Source organism: Cygnus olor, chromosome 5 (genome assembly GCF_009769625.2).
Source record: "Cygnus olor isolate bCygOlo1 chromosome 5, bCygOlo1.pri.v2, whole genome shotgun sequence".
In the NCBI taxonomy this organism is placed as follows: domain Eukaryota; kingdom Metazoa; phylum Chordata; class Aves; order Anseriformes; family Anatidae; genus Cygnus; species Cygnus olor.
Genome location: NC_049173.1, coordinates 48,805,790 through 48,820,083, shown reverse-complemented (window position 1 = coordinate 48,820,083; position 14,294 = coordinate 48,805,790). Strand labels below are relative to the sequence as shown.

The following is a 14,294-nucleotide window of genomic DNA, read 5'->3' as shown; positions in this document are numbered from 1 at the left end:
ATAAAAATAGATTGTTCTTATCGAGACTGAGAGACAGCGACCCTTGAATTTGAAACCTTGCTCTGAGATGTATCCTTGGTGGCCTTGGGCAAGATATTTGATGTGTGTGCCTCAGCCATGTTTGAGGGAGAGGAGAACTAATAGCTGTTTTGATTAGTCTGCAGTGGGCACTCGTGGAGACCCTAGCCTTCATTCACATGGCAGCAAAACCGAAATCTCACAGGTCAGGGAAGGAAGTGTTGAATCCTTAAATGTCCTTTATTGTGACTTCCATACGAAAATTTAGCTTCTGTGTTAGAGGCGCATTTCCTTCTGTCTTGCCATATGCTAGTCTTTCCCTCTGCAGAAAGCCAGGGGGAGTGCGGGCCACAGCTCCCTTGCCTTTCTGCTCTCTGCAGCGCCAGCGTGGATGGATGTGGTGGGGACCCCAGTGCGCCACTGGGCTGGGCAGGGGCTCTGCCTTCGTGCCATTCTCTCTCTTGAGAGAGAAGCTCTTGCAGAAGTGATCACTGGAGGAGTGCCCCAGAGGATCGGGGTCTCTGTGCTGAGCTGCCAGCTTTGGGTGGCTGTCAGGTGCTTGACTGCTGGGTTTGGTCCATGGAAACTCGATAAGCACCCGTGTTCACCTCACTTGTCAGTGCTGATACAATAGGGAGAGGACCTTATATGAGATGTCTTTTTAAGTAGGTTTTTGTGTCTGTATATTTGGTTTTGCTCCAGTTTACCACTACAGAACTAGACGGGAGAGCTTGTTACTTTTTAGGATAAACAAAATCACATGTAGCCTTCATTAAGTTGAAGATTTTAAGACATGGTTTTGTACCAAGGATGTGTATTGAGTATCTTATAATAATACATCTATGTTTATTTAAGATACCATGTCCAATATTTGTGCATATTAAAGATAATTTAAGCTCTTTAGTAAATATTTAGTTTATAATATTTAGGAAAATTAAGCATAAATTTTAAGATATGTATTTAATACATTCTGTCCATACAACACTTATCAGCTGTAAGGCTCCAAAAAATGGACTGGTTTGTCACTGCTCTTGCTTTTCCCTCCTGTATTAGTTTGCACTCACTGGAGCACACCATTCAGATACATAGAGCTCTGGGAGTTGAATTTCTTCCCTTTTGATAACTTGTGTACTCTTACTGTTTTCCAAAGATCTTTGGAAATCTGTTTTCATTTAGTGAGAAACTTCTCTCCACTCAGCACACTGATGTATCATAGCACTATAAAAAACAATCAGCTTAACTATAGGAACCAAAGGTCTGCTATGTTTAGAAAAAAAAAAGTGGAAAGAAGGAAACCCAAACAATTGTATTATTAAAAACTAATCTGTATTTTATCTATGTAACATCCTTTTGAACCAATAAAGAACGTTCTGCCAGCTGGGAATTAGGAGCTTGTGATGCTGTATTTTCTTCTGCAGTAAAAATGTAGGTAAGCCAAACAACATGCCTTACTTATCCTCAGTTTATGGTTTTGGTTGCGGAAGAGTCTTTGATATATCGCTGGGAAAAACCTGAAACAGCTCCTAAAAGATAACATGTTCCCTGTGGGAGCAATAATAGTGAGCATCTCTGGTTAACAAATGACAGCATATTCTGTTTCCGTGCAAACTAAGAGCCAAACAACCAAGTTGCCTAAGGTGTGTGTGTGTAGAATGAGATTTAAGAGAGGCATGTTTGATCTCTGCACCCTGGCAGGATCTGCCCTGCACACTGGTTTAGTGTCTCCAGTGGTCAGATTGTCTTGTTTAAAAAAAGCATTTAAATGATCTCTTTCTTGGTAGTGCGGGTGGGGCATAAGTTCTGTTCTTTTTGCTGTTGTAGATAGAGTCTTTCATTATCCTTTCTGTGGTTACTTGCACATTTTTTTGGTCTGTATTGCAGAAAATAAGGTGACTTACACATTGCTGATGCTTTTCCAAGAAGTTTTATTCAACTTAAGTGTTTGGTGTATGGGAGATGGTTCTTCACCTGGTAATTTCTCTTTGTTATTCCAACATGAGATATTTCTGGGTAGTTCTTGCATGAAAATCCACTTGCCAAAGCCTTGGGAAGTGTTCTCTGCTCCCCTCCGCTCCCCTCCCCTCCGCTCCGCTCCCCTCCCCTCCCCTCCCCTCTCTCCTCTTTTCCCTAATTCAGCTCTCTAATTCTATGCTGTATAATTGCAGTTTACTGCTCTCTGTCAGAGTTGTTGAAGCCATTGCCCTGGAATATATTATGCTCTCAGATGGCTTTAGGGAGAGACAAACTGTGTGATGTTCTTTGTGTCTTTTCCCTTGCGCTCACTGGCCTATATGTCTTATGCTCTTAAAATATTGTGTATCAACCTACTATATTTTGGTTTCATGTGATTCAGCATTGGTAGATAAATAAGGAAGCCATTGAGATGTTTAGGCTGTTCATTGACTTAAGGTGCTTTGGAGAGCAGCATTAATCTACAGTTCAGTGAAGCAGTAAGATGATGAAATACTCCCTCAAGAGTTTTCTTTTGTAAATAGAGCCTTGCATTAAGCTGCTGTGAACTGGCACGCTTTCAGATTTTTGAATGCACTGTTTTTGTCTTCATTAGTAATTATAGCTGAGGGTAATAATACTGGAATTGTCCTTCACCAGAAATAACAATACTACTTGATGATGTGGATATGTGATGTGCTTTGGAAATGCTTGACTTTGACCTCAAGCTCTAGGCCTGCCTTGCCACTGCCTGTGCTCTGGTGCAGATGCTGGCTCCAGCATAGGGACACCTTAAAATTAGAATTTGCTGAATTAGAAGTTGTCTTTTATGCCTGATTTGTAAGCATATCAGTATAAGTGACCGGTCATTGAAGAGGAATGAGTAACGTGGTTGTGATATTTAGTTGACTCAAACTGAATAGTGAGACACAGTGCTACGAAGTGTTCTGCTAGTCCCTGCTGCTGTTTGACTCTGTTTACTTTTGGGGATCTGACTGTGAGACCATTGTACAAAGCATACATTTGGAGATCGTGGTACAATGACCTGGCATATGAGTGACCTTGGCAAAGTCAGTTTTCTCTTCTGTGTTTTACTTTTGTTTTAATGTCACTTTAATGGGGAATTGGTTGGTATTTTTTCTTTTACCTGTGGATTTTTTCTTTATTAAAAAGCAGAGAAGTTCTATTGGAAAGTTTCTTATGGAAAATATGAAAAATAATGTTTACATTTTTCTTGCCTCTGAAAACTGAAAAAGTATGTGCTTTTCAAGCATTGCAAAGTTTATGATGATCTTTCCATTTCTTTCCAGTATAAATTTTCCCTCGTTGTTCCACAGAGTAATAATTTTCATTTCCAGGAGAAGCTTTGAGTTTGTGGGACAAAAAAGGTCTTTTGCTGCTGTAGTTGGAAAACCCCAGAAGGAAAATTTTCTGCTGTTCTTACTGTGAGCCCTTAGGTGATGCAATTTACATCTGAATGCAAATATCCTTACTTTAGAATTAAATGTTACTTTCATTTTAGCCTAATCGATACCACAGATTAAAAGGTATTACTAAGCCCTGTATTTAAACATGTATAATAGAAAGATTTTGATAGTGTAGATAATAAAGGGTGTTATACGAGCCACAGACCACAAAGAAGCATCTGTATCTGTCTAGCTCCCTATAGGGTTTCATTTCTGGTTGATTCTGCTATTTGCAAATACTGTCTTTTATTGAAGCCTTACCTGTACAGTTTCTCAATTCTAGTTAGGTCTCAATGATAATGTTAGTTTAGCAGCTATATTAATTTCTTGAAATGTCTTGTTACACTGGGAGAAATATGCTTTGAGGTCATGTCTAGCTGACCTGTAACTGGAATTACAGTTTACAACACTTCTGTTTAACAAAGAACCTGGTGATGGATCTTTTGGAAAGCCAGGAGTGCCTGGAAGAAAGGTCATTTTCTCTTTCATTTCTCTCTTCTCTTTCTCCTACCCCTTTTCCTCTTTAGTAGTAAACTGGTAGCTAGATTTATTTCCATTGCACTGTGCCTACCCTTATAAATTATAGGAGGAAATAAAAGGAAGATGAAACCTATGACTTCACTGCTGAAATGTGTATTACTTCTAGGAAAACAAACAGACCTTGTAGCTGATTTGTTTTTAAGACTTTAGTTATATATACTTTTTTCTCTTTCTGCTTTGTATTGGCAGGGTAAAAAGCTTGAACATGCCTCGTAGCCCAACATCAAGCGAAGATGAAATGGCACAAAGCTTTTCCGACTATTCTGTTGAATCTGAATCAGACAGCTCCAAAGAAGAAACTATTTATGACACAATTAGAGCAACCGCAGAAAAGCCAAGCAGCAGAATGGACGACAGTCAGAGCAACACTCTAGTGATTCGAATTATAATACCTGATCTACAGCAAACAGTAAGGGATTTTACATTACCATTTTTAAAAAGTTTAAAATTGTTTACTTTGCTGGTTTCAGTTCACAGTAGATCTGTTTTATTTTTTATTTTTTGTAATTTTTAATAGATCAGTCAAAATTTATGTCCTGTTTTCTTTCACATCTAATTTTCTTACACTGGTGGTATGTCCAATGGATTGCCTAAAATAAGGGACCATCCCAAGCAAGGGAGTGTATTTAGCACGTTAACTTGATGAAAGCTGTGACCATAAAGTAAAACCCTTGTTTGCATGACCGAGTAGAGTAAGGAGAATTTTGGATCTGAAAAACTTACCAGAAGGTGAGGGTTGAAACCAAAAATCACATCATCTCTAGAAAAACTTCACATATAGGTAACCCCGCCGTCTTCTTGTTTCTCTCTTCATGAGATAGTTTGTGATTACACTAAACTGGGGTCTGGCAGGAGGTCATAGATCTCTCTTTAGTCACCTTTTTGTTGTCTTCTCATGAAAAAATAGCCTTCTTAGAAAGCTGAAGATATTCAGAGCATAAAGATAAGGAAAGATACACCAAAATAAATCTTCCCTTCCTCCTATGCTGCTATGCCTTTATTACACAGTGTTGTTTCTCAGGCTTCCACCTAGAGAAATCAGCAAACTTGGAGGAAGGTATTGCAGTGACATGAAATTACTATTTTATTCTTTCTCACCTCTTCACCACTTATATTGGATACATAACAGAAATGATAAAATGAACCTTTTTTGATTTTTCCTAGAGGAGTCATTTAAGTTAACTTGCAAATGTCCTAAACCTATGGCTATTTCCAAAATCCCTTTGTCTATTGAATGAAAATAGAATTTTCAATAAAAGGTTTAATCACTCAAGTCTTACAGAAAGAGGCATTAAGCAGAATTTCCATTTGTTTAAAATCATATGATTGATTTGATAATAAAAATAATATTTCAATCAAAAAATACGTCATGGACGTTCCTTAGATATCAAAAATCTACAGTCCAAATTCCTTGCTCTTTCTGGCAGCAAACTATTAAGATGTGTTTCTTTTATGGTAGAATATGTGAGGTTCAGGACATGGAAAGTTAGGAAAATAAATCTGGAAAAGTTTGCTGTTGTAATTTTTGAAGTAAAAGAATCATTGTCCTCCAGAAATGCTACAAAGGGAATAGCAATTGCATCCTAGAGAAGGTCTTGGGAGTTACTTGCTGATTCCATCTAGAACCACAACTTGTCTAAGTTTGTGATTGATTATCTAAATTATCCTGGGCCTTCCTGAATGCTGTTTGGATTTTCATTTCATGGTAGACATCAGACTTTTTTTATTTCAAAGATGATTAAAAAAACACATCCTTTTCATGGATGTCTGTTACATACATCACTCCATGCTGACATTTAAGATCTACATCATACTGTGCTGCCACTGAGAATTTATCTAACATGAAATTACTTCTTTGTTTTTAATTAAGTTCATTTTTGGAATGATAGAGATGGCCTGTCTACAGGCTGACAGGAAAGAGATGTTTTGACAGTGTGGCCTCAGGTGTGGTTGTAGAGCCCCCCTTTTTTTTTTTAAAAAATCTCAACCCACACAGTGCATTTCTTGTATTTAATTTTTTATTTTTTGGTTAAGGCTTGAACCTGTTTCTGCTGAAATTACAGTGCCATTCTAATAGTTGAAATTGTATGAGATTAAACTCTGTGAAGAAGAGGTGGTGTGGGACCTGAGCTGGACAGCAAGGCTTTTGAGGGAAGAGCAGCACTGTGGCTGCTGGGAACCACCCATGGCATCCTTATTAAACCTTGGCTGAAGCAGTCATCACCTTGGATCTTTCATTGCAGTGTTGACTGAAATATTGAAATCCACCGTTGTGCATCTTAAATTTTAAAAAGATTTTCCCTGTAATGAAGTCCTCTGTGAGTGATCCTACCGGTCTGCTCTATCTTTGATTATGGTCAGTGCTCAATGAATAGATCCAGTATAAACAGAAAGATCAGCTTTACTTGCTGACTTCTCTCTGCTGTTAAAGTCAAAGAGATGTTAGCCTCCTGAAGTCCTCTCATTTCATTATAGTGTTTCTCAGACCAACAATCATTTATTTATTGACGCTATTGAAACAATTATTTTTGTTTAAATTCATTTTGTGCAGGAAATGAAATAAAATGTATTTTAGGTTTCCTGCTTCATTTGTTCATTTTTATTGCTTTACTTTTCAGTATTTTTTTGATTTTCAGTAAAGTATTAATGAAAAGTAACTCAATTGTTTTAAACAATCCTATAGCAGATGATCTATGTCTGATTTATCAGCTCACAAGCTCTTGTACAAAAAAGTGAAATCTGGATTCAGTTTTACAAATGAATAGCTTAAATGCAGCGTAGCACAGCTCAGTAAAGATAACAGTTTGTGAGCTGTGTTATAACTACAAGCCAAACCCAACATGCACCCCATTTGCTGTGTAATCACAATTAATTTAACATAAAAGTTATTTAAAATTATGCTGTTTAATCAAAGAAGCACAAAATTGCATTATTTAGTTTTATATTTTTATTCCTTAATAGTTTTTAGAAAGTCTGACCAAGAATGTATTTTAAAGGAAGGCAAGTATAGGACTTCAGATAAAATTGAACGCACTTGGCTGGTTTAAATCACTAGCTGAACTCACTAGGGATAAAAATTTGCTCCTCTGCAGTGACGGTGGTGTAAATCACCTTTAATTCATTGCAAATATAAAATAATCGCCAAGCATAATAAGTAGGATGTTCTGCTATAGAAAACTATAAATTATCACCCGTTGTAGGAAATTTGTCTTACTGCTCTCTTATTCTCATATGAAACTTTAAAGATATTGTAAACCTCAACAAGCTCTTACGAAGACTTACTTTTCAGTTATTTCATCAATTCTCTTTTTGTCTCCTTTTCAATTCAGATGGTAATACAACGTGTTGAAACAATACTTTTTAGAAAGAATATTTTTTTCTGCTTTTGTTCATCATCTGTATTCAACTAAGTGTCATCCTTAGCACAGGAGCAAGGAAAATGTTTTAAATGAGTGATTAAAAGATTTCCTGATTCACCAGAATGACTGAGGGAATAGAGCACATAAAAAGCCCTCCATATTCACAAACATACGTGCTTAGGAGAGTGAGCAAAAAAGCTGCATCATGCAGCATTTAATTTCCTGATTTAATAAACTGTGAGGCTCAGCTTTAATAACCCCTTTATGGAGCAAGACACAGGTGTAATCTTTTGAGCAGTAGCTTTTTTGTAGTGCATCCAGCACAGACGGCTCTGGCTTCACAGTGACCCCTACTTCTTGCTGTTATGATGGGAATCACAGTAACTGGGTGTTCCTTCTCTCCTGGCCAGAGTGGCCTCTCTGTTAGCGCAGAAGATTCAGATGGGTAGGATCGAATACTTCACCAGGGCTTGAAACTAATCCCAACTATCTACGTCGTGCCCAGAGGCAACCGTGTCCGCATATGCCGTTGAATGAGTGTTGGACATGGAAAACTAGCAAGCTGATGCTCGTGTGTTTTCCTGTATGATAGATGGCATATCTGACCTCTCCCTGGATCTTATCTGAATCCAGGATAAGTCATGTGTCCATTTCCTCTATAAGCCCATGCAGTAACACATTGTAAGAGGTTTTGCCTCTAACTGGAAGCAGTCTGGTTCTTCTCCAGTTGCTCTTGTCAAGAAAAGCCCTGTATGGTGCTCCACCGGTGATGTCAAACGTTTTGTGTTCAGAATTGCTCTTTCTCCTCGACTTCAAGAAGAGATCTGTCAGCCAGTTGTTTTTAGGAATGTTTTTATTATTTTGCTATCAACATATGGTGTTTGTTCTGCTCTTCTGTTTTATCCTATGCTTATGTGCTCCCTCTGGGTTATGTTTAAAATCAGAATGCTCAGATTCAAATGTTTTATTAATTTCTGATGTTGAGAAGGGATTGGGTCTGTTGAGAACTTCTTTGAAATGCTTTCTGCCCATCTGTTTTGCTGTTCCACTTCAGTAATAAGCAAAACACCCCCCTCCCCATTTTCTTTTTTTAAATATTGGAATTTTCTCACAAAACGTTGTTTGGTAAGTGGCAGCTTGGTACAGCAACACCTTAAGTTGTAACTGCTTTTTGGTTTTCCTATTCTGCATTGCTTTTTATACATTTGTATCCTTCCTTATACATTACTTTTTTCAGTATTTATTACGAATCTTCCCTTCAGTACTTTTCTTTCCTGGATAAAGCACTTGATTAGTTTGTGCAACTTTTGTTTTATGAAGGTAGGAACACAATTGTCACATCTGCAGATTGAGACACTTTTTTTTTTTTTTCCTTCTTAAGAAGCCCCTTTTTTGTTTCCCATCTGTTCTGCTGTCCACTGCCTCAGATCTATTCCAGGGTTTCCTTTGCAACTTTCACAGATATTCTGTACCCTATTTTGTGACTGATTGTGTGTTGTTATTTTCTGTTTATAGTTGATCTTCCTTTTTTTTTTTTTTGTGTTTGTTTTGATGATGGAAACACTGTGGGTGCTGCGGAGATCTATACTTATGCCCTGGATGAGGGCAGGTGATCTGCCACCTGGAGGCAATGTGGTCAGGTTTTTTTCTCTTTGACCTTTCATCTCATGAATTCTGTGCTTTCTGAATTCGTTATGAGGAAGGAATGCAGTGTGTCAAGGAATTAAGTTGAATACCAGGCACAAATTAAAATGAGGGTGTCTTTTTTTTCTTTTCTATTTTCCTTTTCCTTTTCCTTTTCCTTTTCCTTTTCCTTTTCCTTTTGAGATACCAAACTCTCATTTGCATTTTCCACTTTTTGTTTGTCACATCTTTAATATTGATGTTTTCTATCCAAAGGAATAACTTGTATTTTGATAATCTGACAATCACATTTTGGAGGCAGCTGTACAAACCTTTTGTCAGTGTTCCTCTGTCGCAGCGTAGTTCTGTGTGATTGACATCCTCATGAGTCTGATGATAAAGAAGTGTTGGTTGATCGACTTTGAAGGGATAAATGTTATTCCTCAGAGATTCTGTATCATGAACGCTATTCCCATTGAATTAATATCTTCCCTTTAGTTGGCATGGGTGAGCTATATGATTCCCCTGTTTCCTGTCCTGCTGTTGCACTTGCGACTTCCTCTTACCAGCATGCAGATGTATGAGATCATAATTGACTGTGTCTCTCGTGATCCGAAGAGCTTTAATGTTACAAATGCAGATCTCACATTTCATCAACCGTTATTGCCATGTTGTCTTGCTGGTAGACTAGGATTTCTAGTGGCCCAGTGTGATTTTGACAGTGTTTTTGAGTCACTCAGGGCTCTTTCCTTTTTCCCCTTTCCCCTGTTCCCTTCCCTTTCACCTTTGCTCTTCCCTTTCCTTTTCCCTTTGAATAGGTCTGCTGTAATTTTATAGTATATGTAGTCAGCATTCTGGTCTTGGGTTGCAACAAAAGGTTGGCATGAATAGATCCCACATCTTTCATATCGAAATATCTGGGTTTTATGTATTTCTGTTGTTCTTTGCCACGAAACTTGTCCCTGTTTTCTGTTTTTATTGTTGTTGTTTGTTTTTATTTTTTAATTTATTTTTTATTGAAAAGTCATTGAAGGTATCCTGCTAGAAAAATTCATCTAGCTTTTTTTGACTTAGCTGCCGTCTTATTTTCTCATGGTCACCACAGTTATGGAGTTGTGCTCAACAAGAGGGCAGTCTCTCCCAGTGCTTCATGTTGTGTTGCTCTGCCAAACAAATGAATCTGAAGAAAGAAGGCAGTATCCCAGACTCTGTAGATTTATGTCAGATAGGCTGCCAGCAGCTGTTACCCCAGAACGACCTTGAGGCTGGTCAGAACACAAGTCAAGCTTGACTTCTGCCATGAAATTAAACTTTGGTACTAGGCTTTTTAAATTCTCCTTTCTTTAAACAGGCGGACACAAGAGAAAAGTAATCCAAGGTCTTAGTGCCTGCCTGGTACTTTTTGAGGCTTTAAGTTCTTTTGAACTATAGCTTGTTTTTACCTAAAACTGGAAGAACCAACAATGTATTTCAGCCCAGTGGATGGAAAGCAATCCTCAGCCTGCCTGCTGAGCTTCTCAATTTCCTCAGGCAGGCAGTAAATCCCAGTTTGCTGAAGTCAGATTTCATGATATCCTGTTGTTGACAGTGCATGTTGATGCATTATTATTGATAGTAATTTTCTGTATGGATTTTGAGCTCATTCCTAATCCAGTACTGATTAGCTATTTATGTGATAATGGCAAAGAATCCTTTCCTCTTATGAACATACCTTTCATGGCTGCATTTGCACAGTTGTTCATTATGTGCAGATTACGTAGGTGTGAGTCTATGAAGGTTTGATGTGCTGTAAAATGCTTTCTGCTGTGTGTGGTCTGGCACTCCTCAGATCTGTTTTGTCTATTCCCTTCTGCATAAAGCCTTCATCAGGTGAGCTGCTGCTGTACATGGCTGCAGGCACTCTGCTGTTGGCATCCCATAGCTCTGTCTGCTTCCACTGGTGGTAGCTACTAATTCCCTAACTGCAGATCTTGTAACCCAAAGAAGATTGCTTAGCAAGATTGAGGGCTTCCCCCCCACTCCCCCCTATGTTTCATTTTCAGTCTGACTTATGCCCCAGAATGATAATCTTAAATCCTTTTTGGCTGTGTATGTCTCCTTGGTTATAGGGCTGATGTTTCCATTCTATGGAAATTCTTTACAAGCATATTTTTCAATAAGTATTGGTACTTTTACCTTGCCAAAATCAGGTCCTACAGCCCAAGTGAGGAGCTCAAAGTCTATGGCAAAGTTGATAGTAATTTCAACAAATTTGATTGCTGAGACACAAGCTATCATGTCCCTATTGCAGCTTTCCATCTCTACTTGCAAGTACAAGAAGGGCATTTTGATCAGATTAAGCTGGAAAATTAATCATATCACAGATTTAACAGACTAATCTGTAAAAAAAAGACCACAAACTCTTTGGGCAAGGGCTTACTGCTTTCTGTATTGTGCCCAAATTTAAGCAGTTTAGTAGTGTTAAACCAATTAAATAATCAAAATATGCATTTGTGTATACCAAGATGGCTATATTAAAGGGGTAGCTTTTCATTAGCAATGAAAAAGTAAGGTTTTTAAAGAATATTTTGTGAGATAAAGTATGGGGGACAGTGATATGTTTGGCTGTCCATTTATTTATTTTATCAAAGGTAGGAAAGTTTCTGGCATTTTAAATATGAAAACAAGGGCAGAATTTTGTCAGTCTTCTGCAGTCTAAAATATTCTATAGAATATTTTAAGAAGCTGCTTTTTGTCCCTAAATACAGACATGGCAGAATCTGAGGAATGCCTCTACATGGGAGACTTGATGGGAAATTCTGATATATATTTTTTAATTATTATTTTTAATTTATTTTTATTATTATTTTTACTTAAGGGAACTTAAAATGCAGATTATAACTTTTCTGACTGCAAATTGAGAAGACAACATATCACATCACTGAAGCGGGTAGTACATTGTGAAAGAAGGTACCACACGTACAAGATATTTACAGAAAGAATGCATACCCTCTGCAAATTCTTTCTTACATTGTCCTGTTAAACAGAATTATGGAGTTTTATCACCTAAACTGGAATTTTCTTTGGCATCCCTTTGCTTGCATAGGTGGGAACCTTGATTATAGAGTTTGACACAAAATGACGTTTGTCTATATGAAATAAGTTTGCTGGCTTAGATATTATCAGTACAACAGGTTGTTGTTGTTGTTTTCTAGGTCCTTTTTCAAGTTTTCCACTAGCTTCATGTCTGAATAAGGGCTTTGAGATTTAGAGAGAAATACTGATACTATATGTGTGCCCCTGTTGTGGAAGCATAGGAAGACTGTCTGGTGACTAAGTCTCTCTGCTTTCCTGTTCTTGTGTTTCCTTTTTTACAACTCAATTTTGCAAAACGTGCAGAGGGGAGCTGAGGTACTCCACACAAAGGGATCAACATTGATTAAAATAAGCACATTTGTGTTTCTTATGAATTGGTAGAAAGGCTAGGGCTGTGAATAAGTGAATTTGTGAAATTATTAGTTTCAAAGTGTTTCCAGATTTATTCTGCCATTGAGGATTTTATAAAATATTGTAGCTAGTGTGGTAGAAATGTAATGGTGATGTATGTATCAAATAACTCATTTTAAAATAAGCCTTTTAGCTACTGCACAAAAAGAATTCCTCACTGGAGTTTCTGTTCAGTGCAGGTGGTTAAGCTCTTATCACCTGTCCTCATGCATTAGATGAGCAGGGTAATGTCAGACATGTGGAAAGTGAAGTATTTGAAGATAAATATTGTGAATTGTTGTGCAATGTGAATAAGCACTATAGAAAGATTTATTTTATTTTGAAATATGTTCTGAAGAAATATGAAATTATTTATTATTTTGCCAGCTTAACAAGTCTTTGAGAGTTAGAAATACCCATCATTATCTACAATGTTTGCACATAATCAAGAACAGATAGACCACAAGAACAGACTGAATGAAAGGAAGCATATTGAATTCTCAAGTTGCTAAAAAAAAATAATTATCAGACTTAAATTGCAATCGGAAGTTAGTGTTTTGGATTGTTAAAATCAAAGCAGTCTAGTACCAGTCCAAGACTGCTTGTATCTTACTTCTGCCTCCCTCTCTCTTTCATATCTCCATTTAAAACAAAACAAAAGAACAAAATAAAAAGTTTTTCACAAAACATCATGAAACTTAAATATAAGCAGAATGAAAAATGTTTCCTAGACACCTTTATTCATGACAAAATCTAATATCTAATATCTCACTTGATTACATTTTTATATTTAAGATTGTAAAGTATTAAAGCTATCTGCTATTTCCTAGGTCAAAACATCTCTGTAGCACATTGCAAAGAAATTTGGAAGCCAATAAAATAAATTGGCAGCAGTTATTAAATCCAGCTGTTGGACTAGATGATCCTTGTGGGTCTTTTCCAACTCAGGATATTCTTTGATTCTATGAAATTCCTAAACTTCTTAAATTCCTGAATTCTAGCTTGGTAAGTATCAGAGAACTGAAAAGGTTCTTTTGAGGTTTTCAAGTCATCTGCTGCCTCACATCAGATAGTTCCTCTCATAAGCTTGCCCCGAGATAAACACAGCTTAAAACAAATTAGATTTCTAGCCTGAATACTTTTTTTTTTTTTTTTTTTTTTTTTTTGTGAAACTCTTGCATATCAGACTGGTCGTCAGAACATCTTAGAATCAAGTGGATGGTTAAATATCTTGTAACATCCCTTCTTACACTTGGCTTTTCCTACAGGTTTGCCTTGAAGGCATCCTTTCTCCGAAAAAGGAAGTGGTCTCTGATCTTTGTGGTGGGACTCGAAATGTCCTGGGTTTTCACAGTGCTTGTGCATTAGCTGTTACAGAGGAAGGAGCATCTGAAATATAATCCTGTTGATGTATGCTTTGTCATGGCCTGTGTAGATTTATTTTATATATATACAACACTTGTGAATTTTAGAATATGATAGTGTTTGAATGTTTTCTCATTATTTAGATTTCCTTTATCATTTCTTATCATTTCTCTTTGCAGAAATGCATTAGATTTAACCCAGAAGCTTCAGTGTGGGTTGCAAAGCAACGAATTTTGTGCACTTTGAATCAGAGTTTGAAAGATGTCCTGAATTATGGACTGTTCCAGCCTGCAAGCAATGGTAGAGATGGGAAGTTTTTGGATGAGGAACGACTTCTTAGGGAATACCCACAGCCAGTGAATAAAGGAGTTCCTTCCCTAGAGGTATTTTTTATATCAGAAATCTGAAATATCATTGTATTCTTCTGATACTGTAAACTGTAATTGAGGTTTCTACATGCAGTAGAATTGCGTTTAGAAACAGTGATCAGCAAATCTGAACTTGAACC

At 37.2% G+C, this 14,294-nt stretch overlaps 1 protein-coding gene across 3 annotated transcripts in view; it reads left to right on the top strand.

The window, feature by feature from the left end:
* The window catches only part of SHANK2 (SH3 and multiple ankyrin repeat domains 2), a 350,898-nt gene that overhangs the window by 37,467 nt on the left and 299,137 nt on the right, over nt 1–14,294 (top strand). For all 3 annotated transcript variants that reach the window (XM_040558301.1, XM_040558303.1, XM_040558302.1), the window contains exons 4-5: nt 4,164–4,383; nt 13,966–14,169. In XM_040558301.1, the coding sequence (XP_040414235.1) occupies nt 4,164–4,383; nt 13,966–14,169 (424 nt within the window). The remainder of the gene's footprint in view (nt 1–4,163; nt 4,384–13,965; nt 14,170–14,294) is intronic.